Raw genomic sequence first — 15,325 nt, 5'->3', positions numbered from 1 at the left:
GATTTTGGTCCAAAACATTATCTATTGAATTATTGCATCCTAACCAACGGTCCGGATTTAGTCCATTTTGGATGGAGCCGTCAAATTTTTAACGGTCAACGACAATAAGTAAATTTTGATTGATTTAACAACTTTTAATTAGAATATGAAATAGGATACCCATCAATTTTCTTTTAATACTATAACCTAACATTTGTTTTTGTTTTGTTATAAAAAGACTAAAGGCCATTTGTGGTCCAAAATATTCTAATTAAAAGTTGTTAATCCAGTCAAAATTCACTTAATTGTCGTTTACCGTTTAAAATTTGATGGCTTCATCCAAAATGGACTAAATTCGAATCGTTTTCATTTGTTCAGGATGCAATAATCCAAAAGATAATATTTTGGACCACAATCGTAAAATCGTCATATATCGTAAAATCGTAATATTTTATGACCACAAATGGCCTTTAGTCTAATTAATATCAAATCAACTATTAATGAAAGATAATTACCGCTAAAATACCAACATAAATCCTAATTTCTGTTTCACCTAGTCAAGTGGTCGTTTGCTTTAACTAAGTGTAGTTGGCTCATGGTTGAGAGGTTATTCAAGTGATTCATGATAATCTCATCTGCAACATTCGATTAAGACATGACTAGTGAGATATTGGCTTTATGCACACCTCCAGGCGTACATGACTACGTAGCACTCAAACTACCAGATCTTGTAGATCCATACCTTTGACATCATTTTTCTTAAATAGGTGTATGTAATACTCACTCATTATGAAAATTTTAACGAAATCCTAATTGCATATGTTCACGTTAAGAAATTTTCTATGTTGACGGGTGAAAAGTATAAACAAATCAAGAAGGTTACACAAAATTCAAATTTCAATTTTTCGGAGAGAGAATGTGATAAATTTTTTAATCTAAAGAAACAAATGATGCGAAGTTATTGTGTTTACATTTGTGCACGAGACATGTTAATTTTGTCTATATCATTCCAATATTTTGGATGTCTCTGAATGGACTCAAACAATAATAGTTTAATATCAATATAAGTTTCCAATTAAATCATGAATGAAACATTCAATCTTGCCTACATCTAACTTTTTTTAATAATTTTTTTTATCCAAGATGTAAAAAAGATGATTTTGAAGTTTAACTTTAAGAATATTACGTATTCAAACCTTAATGTATGATGATGATGATGATGATTATAGAATTATTTAAATTTGTTAGTTAGTTTATATACTTGTAGCTTGAAAAATGCAACATCAACCCATATGTCATCAGGGGAGTGTTATATTGCTAACTCAATGCTTAATTGCTAATTACAACTCAATAATAGCCATTAGATATTCAAATTAAAGGCCTACATCATTAACCACAAAATATCAATACGATCAACAAAAAACGTCAATAAGGCTATATGATTAATTCCAATAAAAATCAATAGGGGTATTAATGTCAAGTTAGTTATAACTAACTTTTAAAAGAAATTCCAAAACTTTAAATTCATATAACATATATCAAATTAAAGATAATTTTATAAGGATTCCAACGATATACTACATGCATATGTTCCGACATCAAAATTTGAAAAAAAAAATCTAGAATAAAGAACATGAAAAATATTATTGATACAAAGTCCGGCCCGGCCCAGCCTAGCCTAGCCCAGCCCACATGGCAAGTGGGCCTGGGCCGGGCTTTGCAAAATTAGAAAAAGTCCAGCCCGGCTGGCCCAAATATGGGTCTGGGTCGGGCTGGGCCTCAATATAGGCGGGCCTCAGCGGGCCCGGGCCGGGATGGGACGGCCCGACCCACTTGACATATCTAAGCCAACATTTTCATGAATGATTTCACAATGTTACAATTTAAATTTGGGTTTAATCTAAACAAATTATTCTGCTCGGGTCTGAATAGAAGGCTGAAACAAAAATAAAACCATCAAAATTATTCATACACCTTGTTAGAATTGTCAAATGAGTCGATTCCAGCACGACCCATTTCCAGCCCATCAGTTGAACTCATAAGTTGAAATTAGCTGTAATTGGGCCTTTTTCAAACCCAACCCCAGGACATTTAAAAAACCAAGACCCACGACTACAAATTAGTATAATTATTTTTCTTATAATTTTAATTATATTCACACTGAATTTTATATTAATCTCCCCGTCCTACTTTAGAAAAAGTAGTCTCGATTAACTATATTTTGGTGTTCTACTTTAGGAGTACCGGTTTAAATATTCCATATATGATAATAGGACTCACATTTTATAACTCTCTTCGTTCCTAAAGAATATGCATTTTGGGTTCAGCACGAGTTTAATTGTAAAAATTGGTAAAGTAAAAGAGAGGTAAAGAGAAAAAGTAATTAAAGTATTGTTAGTGGAGAATGGATCCCACCTCATTTTTTGATAAAAGACTTTCAAAAATTAAAAAATACATATTCTTGTGGGACGGGGGAGTAATATTTTTCCACTCACATTTTATTACTACCTCCGTCCCTCAAATTTTGACACACTTTGACTCAGCACGGGTTTTAAGAAATATAATGGAAAGTGAGTTGAAAAGGTTGGTGAGATGTGGGTCCTATTTTTAAAGTATTAGTTTTATAATAAAATGTGAGTATGAATGATTTAGTGGAATATGGGATCCACTAACAAAAACGGTAAAAAGTGAAGTGTGTCAAATTTTTAGGGACAGACCAAAATAGTAAATTGTGCCAAAATTTGGGGGACGGAGGTAGTATAAAACTAATATATTCTTTCTGTTCCACGATAAGAGTCACATTTCACTTTTATCATAAATAGTAAGTAGGTCCTACATTCCACTAACTTATTATACTCATATTTTATTATTGAGTAAAGACCAAAACTAGTCCGAACATATGTCCATTTTACGATTTTGGTCATATACTTTATCTTTTGAATTTTTGCATCCTGAACATTTCAACTCGAATCACAATTGGTCTTACACTAACAATTCCGTCAAATTCGGTTGTAACCCTATTTTGACCGATTTTGATGGTTTTAACAGTCCCATTCAGGTTAAAACCGTTTAAAAATCGGTTAAAATCATTTAAAAATTGACGGAATTGTTAGTGTATGACCAATTGTGATCCGAGTTGAAATGTTCACGATACAAAAATTCAAAAGATAAAGTATAGGACCAAAATCACTAAATGTGCAAACGTTCAGGACCAGTTTTGGTCTTTCTCTTTATTATTATAAAACTAATATGTATAAGTGGGACGCATAGTCCACTAACTTATTCAACCCACTTTTCTTTACATTTCTTAAAACTTTGTACCTATATCAAACGTGACTCATATTGTGGGACGGGGTTAGTATAAAAGTAAGACTCATATTCCACTATTTTTTTCTACCAACTTTTCTCAGTATTTTTTAAAACCTGTGCCGAACTCAAACGGGACTCCTAAAGTGGGATCGAGAGGAGTAGTTTATAATTTTAAAAATTTCATTACATTTAAATTTCCTAAAATAAAATTGCAATAAGATAAATTTAATCAGAGTAAATATTTAAGTAATCCTATTTCATATTGAGTTATCGATGTCCAGGCAAACATCATCGATATTATTGACTTATGACTTATGTAGCTCAAAACAGTAAGTTTTCCGAAAAATAAGACCGATTTTTTTGCTGCCAAGATCGAAATTTAGACGCCAGAAAATATGTTCTTTCCAATTTATATTCATCTCACTTCTAATTTGTGGGTGATGCAGTCTTTTTAGATCTTGAGGTAACCCGTAAACCTCTCCTTTCGCAACAACCTATGTTTTACCTCTCTCTCCTCTTCACCTTCTCTCTTATATATCCTCTTCTCTCTGTTTCTTACACCTGGATTTCACTCCCACTGTGTTTTCATATTTTACTTTGTTGATTCGATTCTCTAATTCACGTTCACTTTGTGGAATTTGCGATTTCGTATTATAGTTGGACTCTTTTAATTCCAGTGATTGTGCTGCATTTTCATGCATGTGATTATGTTAGCACTCTCTGTCTAAAGATCAGATTTTACCCATTTTGGGTGGAATATTTTATAGATTACGAGCACTCATATATTGTAGAAATGAAGGGAGCTTGTGATGGTTGGAGTAGGTTTTTAGTGTTTTCATTTGGGGGGAGAATTTTTTATGGAGCTTGTGATTTCACCTTTGGTTAATTTAACTGTAATGGTGTGGAAAAAGTGGGATTTTGTTATTTTGTTTGAGGGAGTGTGGAATGAAAGGTGACAAGGATGAAGGGAAGCAAATGGTTCCTCTGTTTACTTCCGGCCTTCGTATTGGTGATGAAGATAGAGGAGGGCCTAGTGCACCTCCTCCTAGAAAAACGATGGCTCTTTTCGAACAAGGTCCGAAGCTCAACTATGGACCTAGGTTGCTTCCTGTGCCATCGGGCCATGGCTCTACTAACTTCGTGTCACAAACATCTTCGAACAATGTGAGTTGGGGAAAATGTTTGTTTGTTTGTGTATTTTTATAGAAACATAATCTGACGTTTATGTGTGGAGTACAGTCGTGTGTAGGAGATTTATTAGTTGGATTTTCAATTGTTTCTCCTTTGCTCACAAGCATCTTCGAGCAATGTGAGTTGGGGAACTGGTTGTGTGTGCATTTATTTATCACGAAGCATGATCTTGCTTTTAAGAGTGGAGTAGAATTGTAGGTAGTAAGCTTGTGTTTGTGCATTTATTTATCTCAAATCACATGAAAGAGAGTCATTAGTTGGATTTTGCAATTGTTGCTCATTGTTTTTGTTTGAGATATATGGGCTTCTTTCATTGAGCTAGTTGCACTTGCACATGACGAATTACATGATCCATCATCCGTTCTCATATTAGGTTGAGTTCATTCTAATTAGCTGTGGCACGAAGACTCTGTCATAAATTATGTCTTGAGGGGTCATTTGTTGGAGTTTCAATTCTTGATTTTTGTTAATGTTAAAACTAGTTAAATTTCTCCACCACTTTTAGTAGAGTAGCATGCAGAAGACTTTTCCTTGGCATCTTCTGAGTAGCTGCATAGAGAAGATCATACTAGTATATAACTTAGGAACATGAAGAGGGGAGCATCTAGTTATCCATTTACTCAATCATGACAAAGAAATGAAAATTGAGTAAGTAGTCTTAATGTTTGTTTCACATGTTTTATGCATACTTGCTAGTTTGTTTGATGAATAGGATCTTAAATGGCTTGTTACTTTAAAATCAGAGTTATATGCCCTCTCAAATTCTTAAATTTTTTTGAACTGTTATAGGTTTCTGGTGTCAAACGGAAAGTGCGGCCTGTATTGGCTTCTAACGAGTGTCCTAACTCGCCAGAGTGGTACTACTCTCACTGTTCTGCTGGGGCGTCGGTACCAGAAAACTATCCTGATCCAAGTTCCTCATCTAGTCTAATGATGAAAGCCAAGTGTATCTCGGTCCAACCACCGCCTGTCTTTCCCAGCTATAGTAATCGTTGCACTAACGAAAAGGATTTTGGAGTTTCATCATTTCTTCAGCCTGAGAAGATTCGCAACTATGGCAATCCTCAGCTGCACGTGAAAAAAGAGAAGCTCGATACAATCATTTCAAGACTGTCGAAGGAAACAAAAACCAGAGATCATGAAAACAGCAAACTATATCTGAATAGCAGTGGAAATAGAATTTCCCACCCAAGCATTGCAGCCCTTCAATACGATCACCTAAAGAAAACCAGCATGGGAGATGATGAGATGAGCAGATTAGATTTCCCTCAAACGGAGAAGCTATGTCTAGAGTACAAGAATTTGCCCAAGAGCAAGACTGTTGCTGCTGATTTGTCTGCATGTGGCGTTGTCTCAAGAAAAAGCACTTCTTCGATAGATGATAAGGCTCATTCGTCTACCGTAGCTGGGGACTGCAACCTACGAGCCAACATCGACAGCGATCCTCTGTCGTTGAAAATAGGAGATGGTGTCAAAAGGGAGGAAACCTCAGATGCTTTTGCTGTGAACTCTATCTTAGGTCTGGATATAGCTTCTGATGAAGTTGTGAGAGTTATTGGCCAGAGGCTGTTCTTGAAAGCAAGGAAAACAATGATCCAGTAAGCATTTTGACTAGTTTAAATATCGATCTTTTTCTCGTATGATGATCTGGATACTAACGCAGATAATTTTCCCGTGCAGTCAACAGAAGGTATTTTCTTTGCAGAAGTTTGAGCTGCACAGATTGATAACTGTAAGCTCGTAGGCCTTTGAAGCCGGGAGTCCGTGTTAGAATGGGTAAATATCTCTTTCTAGCCCAAAGTATGCTCAACTTTTAAAAAATATCTGGTTCTTTAATAGTGATGACATATTATACCTAAAATCTCTGTCATTGGGTACAAATATGTCATTGTCAAGACATAAATAATGAAATGTGTATACTTTGGGCTAGAAAGCGACGTTTGCCCGGTTAGTATATCCTAATCTTTGTCCGGTGCTGTGCAATAGGTGCAGAGACACATAGCGCAATATCCGGAAATCTTGCGTGAAACTACGTTCGACCCATCCATCAAGTTTCCTCCGATCAACAAGTTGCTTTATGTCTCCCCACTCGATCCATCCCTGGCTACTGCTAAAGCGAAAATCGACCTTCCCAAGTCCAGTCTTGGATCGGAGGCAATATGTGGACTGCTTCCGTTGCCTCCAACTGATCTCGAGAAGGGGCTTCTCCCTCAGCAAACACCTCTCCCAAATCCTGCATCCATCCCCCTTGATCCTAAACTTGCACCATGGTGCTTGCCGGTTCCAACGGGGAATCAGTGGCTAGTCCCGGTGAGATCTCCCTCGGAGGGGCTCATATACAAACCTTACCCCGGTCCGTGTTTCCCCACCGTTCGTTTTATGGCCCCCGTCTACGGAAACTGCCCCCCGGTGAGCTTAGGCTCGTTGGGAGGGGCAGCTTATGGCGGCATCCCCCCTCCCAATGAGGAAAGAAACGAAGGCTTCTGCAGGACCGAGCCCAGCCAGAGTTACTTGCAACCGTATCCAATGCCTTTGGCGGGCGAAATTGATAAAAGCTTGTCCTCTAACTTGTTCGTGCCACCTCCGATCCCGTGCAAAGTGTCGAGCCAGAGCGTGGTAGTGTCGGAGTGCGGTGGAAACCTGCATAGATCCAATGGAAGTGAAATGCAGGGATGTACGGAGACGAGCGACTCCAAGAGATTGGAAGGGGACGCGCTCCCGCTCTTCCCCACCACGCCTTCGCTGCAGAGGAATGAGCAGAGGGTGCAGGCGATCAGGGTCGTCCCGCACAACCGTACGTTGGCATCAGCATCGGCAGCACGGATTTTTCAGTCGATACAAGAAGAGAGGAGAAACCATGAGTAGCCACTCATTCACCTTTCCTTCGTATGCACTTCATAAGTAGTCTTGATCATCAGTTTTGATCGAGTTTGTTAACTAAACTGTATTTGTACGGATATACACACAAAGAGAGAGAGTATAATAGGAGATGGTCGAAGCATTCATTCAAACTATACATAACATTCAAATTTATTTGTTTTGAGGTTTCAATAATGTTCCTCATCATAATTTTGATCGCATTCAAATGTATTAATGCATGAGAAATTTAAAATGTGACAGCATTATTTCTCTCTGGTCTGTCTTTTACTCCTTATACATCTTAATCTTATCATGTTAGGCCATCCGCAATAAGATCCGATTTTGCGGGTGGAGCCGGAAATCGCAGTTTTTGCCAGGCAGAAATCGCGGCCTTATTGCAGAGCACTGCAAATGGAGGCCACCAGAAAATCAGCCGCAACTGCAGTGGTCTGCCTGGTTTTGCGGCTGATTTTCCGGCCTTATTGTAGCGATTTTCGGCCGCAGAATGCGGCTGAAATCAAATTATTTTATTTAATTTTAATACATCATTCTATCTTTAAAAATCTCCATTCTCTTTTATTTAGGGTCTGTAACAAATTGAATACCAATGTTGAAGGAATATTAAACAAGTAAAAATATTCTCATAATAGTGTTTTTTAAATCTTATTGATATTTCAATCTATGTTATTTGTTTTATAAATAAAAAAATTAAAAGAATAAAATATGGAAAATGGTAAAATAAGTTGTGGCTGAAAATGAGACTGTCCTATTCGGACATGCGATGCTCGGACTTCCGATTCATATGCGAACATTTGTGACAACTGACAATGCGTGCAACTATATCCCAAAGAGAAATTGAACCATATTGTAGCATATTAATGAACCCTTATGCTTCACTTTTCAGAGCCTCTTCCATATGAACATATCATATGTATTCATAGCATAGAATTGATGTTGTTCTTGATCAAATGTTCTTCGCAATGCATCGTATTATAGTATACCACTACAAAAAAAAACGCACAATATTGACGGAATTAGTGACGGCATCCAATAGCTCAACAACTAGTCACAGAATTAGTGACTGGAAAGTGTCAGTCACTAGTTAGTGACATATTTATCTGTCACTAATGCGAAGCAGTCGCCTGTGGTTCCATCATAGTAACGTTAGCGACGGAAAAATCCGTCACTAAAACTTTTTACTAACAAGTTTATTATTAATGGATCTACCAAAACTTGATCTGTCACTAATTTGTTAAGTGAAGAAATTTCACTGATACTAATTGGCGAGTTTTTTGTAGTGTACCATCTTCTAATAAAGATCATGGACTTCAACCTGTGGTATAATTGAACTTTATTTGAATTCAAACTATTGTGTATTTTTGTTCACCAATTAACCAAATTTCTAAATCGCACCAATTGATTTGCATCGTTATCAGATTTTAAAAATATTATTCGAAACCAACAAAGTCGACGAAACTTGATAAAATCTCCACAACTTAATATCCACACCCGAAAATACTCAAGTTCATTCATCTACAAAAAATGATCAAAACACGAACTCAAATGTTTTCAACATACTTTCCATAAATGGAAACCCTAAACATCCCTCACTCAATCTTCCAAGCATAAAGGAAGAGGCAAAAATCCACCCCGGCCTTTGCGTGACCATCCACCGAGAAATACCTACTGGTACCACTACACTCACTCCCGTCGCACCGGCTCTCGCTCAAGCTCGAGTCGTTTTCATCGTCGTCACCCTCCAACTCGCACGACGACTTAAATATAAACAACCCATGGTGGGTCCCAGGCGCGCAGAATAGCCACGCGTGCACGTCCCAGAACACCTCCACGGGCTGTTTATTCACCATCACCGTTTGGTTTCCCCTGAATTTCCATTGCAAATTCTGGATGTGGACCAAGATTATCCCATCTATGCTTATCCACATCTCCGGATCCTTCTCCCCCGTCGTCGCACTCTCCACCACGATGTCGTGTTCGCGCTTTCTTTGGTCAAACCGAGCTCGGGTCGAGAAAGACTTCTTTCCAAACACATTCTCTTTCTTGTAGAAAATAACCGGTTCGGCCAGGGGCGGCCTAGCTTTTGTCCTTTTATAGGCCTTCTTTTTGTTGTCCCCTAGTAGCAGGACAACTTCGTTGTCCGCCACTAGGGCGACATAATAATCTGAAATGGGCTCTGGGCTGCCCAAAAATTTAGCTGACTTGAGATCCCAATAGGCCTCGAGTTGGCTACCGTCCACCTCGAGACACTTGTACCCCTTCTTGGCCCAAAAGTGCCACGGCTTTATATCAATCTTGCATGTGTAAACGATGTCGTTCTGGTCAACACTGTCGACCGTTATTCCCAAAGAGTAATTCATGGCGTTCTTGCCCCACGTGACGGTCACGTTGCGCCAATAGCCCGCGATGTGTGTTTGGTAAATGCTCGTGACCGAGGTTTGTGCGGTCTTCTGGGTCACGGGGTCTTTGCTATGGACAAAAGGCGGATCGGATGAGTACGCGGCCAACGATTGGGACTTCCTAGCATTGTATGCCATCTAATGGTGCCGGATTTTGACCCCAATCCGATCAACGAGCAAATTGTTTTCTTGATCTTTTGTATTTGAAAGATGATCTACGATACGAATAACTTCGAATCCGTGATCGTGTCGGGAGGATTGAGAGAGTTGGTGAAGGATGCCAACATTATCAAACCTGGGATCAAGACCAGGTTGAAATTGATGAAAATGTTTATGGAAAATGAAGAAATATGGCATGAAAAAAGGGAACTTTTTGGATGATACAAATTAATACGTGTATTACAGGAACGATGGAGATAATTCCATGTTAGATAATATTTGGGGAAAAGGTCAATGGAAAGGGATACGAGGTTTATTTGTGTGGAGGAATAATTTTGTTCTTGTCCTAGAATCAAGGATCCAAAATTAGAAAGTGTTTGTCGTTTTGATCGGATCCTTCCTTCTTTATTTTACAATATGGTATGCTCTTTTATTACTTGCCAACAGTGTCACACCATAATATACTTGAGTTTGCAAAATATATTATAGTTACCTACATTATTATTTTCAAAATTTTAGAATATACGCGTGATCACACACTAATTTGTATTAAAGGAGAAAATATGTTGAATATTAATAGGAAGAATTACAGAGTTCATAGTATTCCAACTCTGCAATTTTTTTTGAAAACATTAATAATCCTAGAAGTTATATTGAATCCCCAAGTATTAGTAGCCAAATTAATGCATGCATGATCAAAATTAATGTATCTTAGGTTTCTACATTGGAAGTACTCCCTCCGTCTCATAATAGATGTCACACTTTCCTTTTTAGTTTGTTTCATAAAAAATGTCACATTTCTTCTTTTGGAAAAAGTTTCCTCTCACATCAATTATAAAATTATATTTTCTCTCACCATTTAACACACAAAATAACATTTCCTAAAATCTCGTGTCATCTCCCAAGTGCGACATCTACCATGGGACGGAGGGAGTACCTTTTTTCAAATGTAGTCTAGCTAGTCTCTAAATTGGCTCAAAAATACAAATGATGTACACGAACGAATTGTAAGAGAACCTTGCGAAGATCGTAAAATTACTCATCGGGGTAAGGTCGCATGCAATGTGGAAGTGCATGAATTTGACGTGGCTGGTGATCACGTATGTGAAGTTGATTGGAGCACGAGAGATGGCCAAAACAGTACGTGCACCAGCTCACATTGATGAGCAGTTTGTTGCTCATTCAACAACCAAAGGACAGGACCACAAAGGTACACGGAGAGATGTGGCCATGAATGGAATGGTGAAGATGATTGTTTAGTGTTTCTGTTTTATTTAAGTTTTATAATCAAGAGAGTTTACTTTTGATGTTACATGTATTAGCAATGAATTCTAGATGTTTATAAGTTTTTCATGTAATGAAGTTTATTCCTCAGACAATGAAACAGTGAAATTACACTATGATATTTCTGGTGTATTGTTCATGAATTCCCACATTAGCTTTCACAAATATCTTATTTTTCTTTTTTATATGGATATTTAAATATTAATTTTGTAAAAGTCACGTCACGATGGATTCGAACCCAATAGCTCTGGTCTGCTAATGTACTCCTATTTCCGTTTCATTTAAATAAATGTATCACCACAACAAAAAAAAACGCATATTTTACCTACGGAAAACATAGTATAACAATATTAGCGGCAGATGTTCGGGCTGAGGTGACGTCTTAAAAAATGCTAAATTCCTTTCAACAATATTATACTCCCTCTGTACCAAAAAAAATAAGGACATTGGGACGACAAGGGAATTAATGCATAATTAGTAAAGTAAGAGAGATGAGAATTAATGCATAATTGGTAAAGTAAGAGAGATGATGAGAATGATAGTTAAAATAGTGTTAATGGATAGTAAGACCCATATTTATGGTGAGTCCTAATGGTATAAGTTGTAAATAAATTAATGTATATGGATAATGAGTTTAGGAGAAGTTTCTATAAATTGGAACGAGATAATTTTATGGGACGGACGAAAAAAAATGTCTTTATTTTTATGGCGGGGAGTATCAATATCCAAGGACATTTGACGATAATTTTAAACAATAGGTGTAATGTTGTGGGAAAGATCAATGATAGCCTCTACCTACTTGAACTAAGATGTTTATCTGGCCCAATAATAAAATTGAATTTGGGGACTGCAGCACCAACATTCCTACTCGACAATACATGGCCCATTGCATATATACTTGCAAAATATGATATAGATATAATAGCCCATTACCTGTTTGTAGTAAAATAATGTATGCTATAATAAGTTATTCAACATATATTTCATTGTTTATCATTTAATAGTTTTTAAATTAACTCTCAAATAATTGATTATTAAAAAATCTCGACTTAGAATACAAAATTCTCGAAATGTAAATTTTGAGTATTAGATTGATTAGTTTAATAATTCAAATCCTCAACATATGCCCCATATATTTATTTTAATTTTTAAAATCGATATATAAAATCTAGTTTTGAACCTCAAAATAATAAATATCTTCCTTACATAAATTTCAAAAAAAAGGAGAATGGATTGTGATACTTATCAATGTTGAGCCTATGACGATAAAGAATTATCGTTTTCGTCGCACAATTGCCACTAGCTTGAATCCGATTGAGATTGACATCGATGTTTTAGGCTTCACATCAACCTTGCGAAGAAAAACTAATAATCTTTTTAAATGTAACATTTATTGAGATACGTAGAGTTCTAGAGAGATAAGATTTGGTGGTTTTGTGCGTTTACAAATATATAGGAATTGGCCCTATTCATTTGGATAATATGGCCCCATTTTAAGGGCCCTAATGTTTTAGGTAGGAATATATATCTATCTCAATATGTGTCAAATATATCATTTTGCAAATGATGATGATAAGGGATAAGTAGCCTTGGCTGGCCAACTCTTTTTCTCTTATCTTTCTCAATCCTTTTAAAATGTACATCATAGATTTTGTAATTTATTAAACAGCTGAAGTATAATTTTGAGGTTTAGTATTTCTTTTTTATTGACAAATGAACGAAAATTTAAAAGCCACGTTACGGTGAACTCGCAGCTTCAGACATTAACCACTTTACCACTGACCTAACACATTCAATCAAATGGTAAATCTGCAATGGTAATTTGAGCTTCAGTTTTAGTACTACAAGATTAGTTTGTTTTAGAAGCAATGATATGAGCATCTTGGATCAACTTTACACATGAATTATGGTATTGGTTAGAATCAATGCCCATGATAGGGATGTGGGTGATAATGAAATCCAGAGACAATAAAAATAAAAATAAAAATAAAAATGAAAATAAAAATTAAATCCCAGTTTGTAAAATGAGATGATAAGATCAAAATGGCTGCTATATGATGATATATATTATAAATGCAAGTATTATCCTTATTCATATGGAGTATTATGTTAAGCATCCAATAATTCAAAAGTGCATGCACATCCTAGTCGTCGATCAGCCCCATTATTTATTAATTTTAGACACTTTCTTTCTGAATTGAGGAATGGGTACACGATATTATTTTTTTAATTAAAAGAAATTAATAATAATTTATTATTTATTTCAAATCTTAGTCACTCGTATTACAAATCAATTGATGAGAGGGACGTCCTTTCAATCTAATTTATCGTCGTTGCATTTTGGACGTTTCTCACGAACGGGGAGGTTTGCTGTTAAATTTTCTGAAAGAATTGATACACCGAATTTTATACTCCATATAAGAAAGTAGGCTCCTAGGCCTAAGGCCATTCACAATGCATTCGTCTAGGGAGATCACTCCGGGCACGGCTGCATTGCGACATGCCTCCTGAAGAGGGCATCCACCGAACCACCCCACACGCAGTGGCGGATCCAGACTTTTTGAATTGAGGATGCGAATTATATAGTAAAGTAAATACATATACCATATTAAAAATTAAATAATATTAAAAATAATATATCTAAAAAAATAATGAACAAGTTTAAAGTCACGTAATCATCTAATATCCAAAAAAACAAGACGGAAAATTGAATATTTTGAATTCACGCCAAGAAACCACGGAACGGAAAATTATTTTGAATTCACGGCATGTTTTTAAGGTTAACTAACATAAATTGCAACACCTAATATCTAAAATATAAAAAATATAAATAGAATAATAAAAAAAATAACATTTAAAAGCTACCTAAAATCTGCATAAAATAGAATAATAAAAAGAAGTAACATTAACAAAACTGCCTAAAATCAAAATATATCAATAAGAAGTAAAATCTGCAAACACACGAGGTCTTGAACTCAAGTCTGCACTGCATGGAATAGCGTGACTACCGCCAAGCTACCAACGCTATTTGTTAAATTCTTCGCAATAATATACTAAGTCGAGAATTATTTGGCCCTTTGCTCCCAGCTGGATCCGCCAGTGCCCACACGGCTGAATGTTGGGCCACCCAAGGTCCTCGTGGCTACTATTCAGTTATTATTATTATTATTATTATTAATTTGAATTATATTTAATACTATAATTTCATTTATACACACACTCGTTTTCTACTCAGTTTCACACTTACAATGCTTCGTCTCCAACATGAAAAGGATGCTCAGGAGGATTAGATAAAAACTTAAGACTTAATTAGATTGTCATGTTTTTTATTTTTATTTTTATTTTTAAGTAATATAAAGTCTTTTTTAAATGATAATTTTAAATTAAATTGTGGTTAAAAATGAGGTTGAAATATAGTTTGACTACATTGTAAGTGCTTTGGCTTAAATGAAAAAACTGATAGCTGAAAAATAAATTTGTTGCTGAAATGTATTGCACAAGCATTGTCATGCCCTAAAACAGTATGCTCGAATAAAAAACAACCCATATACAATATTTATATAAATAAAGAAATAAGACGCAGAAATTGAAATTGAAATTGAAAATTCAAGAACCATCTTCGAGAGAGAGCGAGGTGGCCTCTATACAAATGGTCGGCCCATTTTAATCCCAACATATGGATAATATCCTTGTCATCAATATTGAAATTTAGACCCTTGGTTTTTTCATGAATTAATTCATTACTACTACGAACATACATTGTACTACTCAACAAATCAAACCCTCGTTTTTTTAACAAATTTATTAATACACACATTCATGGTATTACCATAAAAAACTAAATGGCCCCATAGAAATTGAGCGATTTGACCAAAAGGAACAAGTTAAATGTAACATGGGGCATTGGTCCCATCTCAACCAACTTCTAGAAATAAGGGTAGATATGTAGGTTACACAATATATAACTTCTAATTATTTATTATGGTTGTAAATTAGTAAGATTGGTTTGTCGGATCCGATTGTATTCGATCTAGCTAGTTTATATTTTAATACTCCCTCCGTAAAAAAAAAAATAGGACAATTAGTGTATGACACGAGTTTTAATGTAGAATTGGTAAAGTAAGAGA

The 15,325-nt window shown here is 35.9% G+C and overlaps 2 protein-coding genes across 4 annotated transcripts; one reads left to right on the top strand and one right to left on the bottom strand.

The window, feature by feature from the left end:
* Window positions 1–3,675: 3,675 nt before the first annotated feature.
* Window positions 3,676–7,548, top strand: LOC125208527 (protein HEADING DATE 3B-like). Of its 3 annotated transcripts, none has more exons than XM_048108163.1 (4): window positions 3,676–3,751; window positions 5,269–6,077; window positions 6,160–6,211; window positions 6,466–7,548. In XM_048108163.1, exons 2-4 carry the CDS (start codon window positions 5,410–5,412, stop codon window positions 7,342–7,344), a joined length of 1,599 nt encoding a protein of 532 aa, XP_047964120.1. In that variant the 5' UTR covers window positions 3,676–3,751; window positions 5,269–5,409; the 3' UTR covers window positions 7,345–7,548. The 3 variants fall into 3 exon arrangements, with proteins under 3 accessions (XP_047964120.1, XP_047964119.1, XP_047964118.1); XM_048108162.1 differs by lacking the exon at window positions 3,676–3,751 and adding an exon at window positions 3,764–4,452 and having other exon boundaries at window positions 6,472–7,548; XM_048108161.1 differs by lacking the exon at window positions 3,676–3,751 and adding an exon at window positions 3,764–4,452.
* A 1,304-nt stretch (window positions 7,549–8,852) lies between these two features.
* On the bottom strand, window positions 8,853–10,072 carry LOC125203533. The gene has a single exon (XM_048101898.1). It carries the CDS (start codon window positions 9,891–9,893, stop codon window positions 8,946–8,948), a length of 948 nt encoding a protein of 315 aa, XP_047957855.1. The 5' UTR covers window positions 9,894–10,072; the 3' UTR covers window positions 8,853–8,945.
* Between the last annotated feature and the right edge of the window lie 5,253 nt (window positions 10,073–15,325).

The sequence above is a fragment of the Salvia hispanica genome, chromosome 2 (genome assembly GCF_023119035.1).
Source record: "Salvia hispanica cultivar TCC Black 2014 chromosome 2, UniMelb_Shisp_WGS_1.0, whole genome shotgun sequence".
NCBI classification, from domain to species: domain Eukaryota; kingdom Viridiplantae; phylum Streptophyta; class Magnoliopsida; order Lamiales; family Lamiaceae; genus Salvia; species Salvia hispanica.
This window is presented reverse-complemented; position numbering and strand designations above follow the sequence as displayed.

Coding starts and splice junctions, on each gene's coding strand:
- LOC125203533 (XM_048101898.1), bottom strand. CDS start 9,893: ATGGCATACAATGCTAGGAAGTCCCAATCGTTGGCCGCGTACTCATCC.
- LOC125208527 (XM_048108161.1), top strand. CDS start 4,234: ATGAAAGGTGACAAGGATGAAGGGAAGCAAATGGTTCCTCTGTTTACT. Junction 6,078..6,159: donor GCAAGGAAAACAATGATCCA/GTAAGCATTTTG, acceptor TTTCCCGTGCAG/TCAACAGAAGGTATTTTCTT. Junction 6,212..6,465: donor AGCTGCACAGATTGATAACT/GTAAGCTCGTAG, acceptor GCTGTGCAATAG/GTGCAGAGACACATAGCGCA.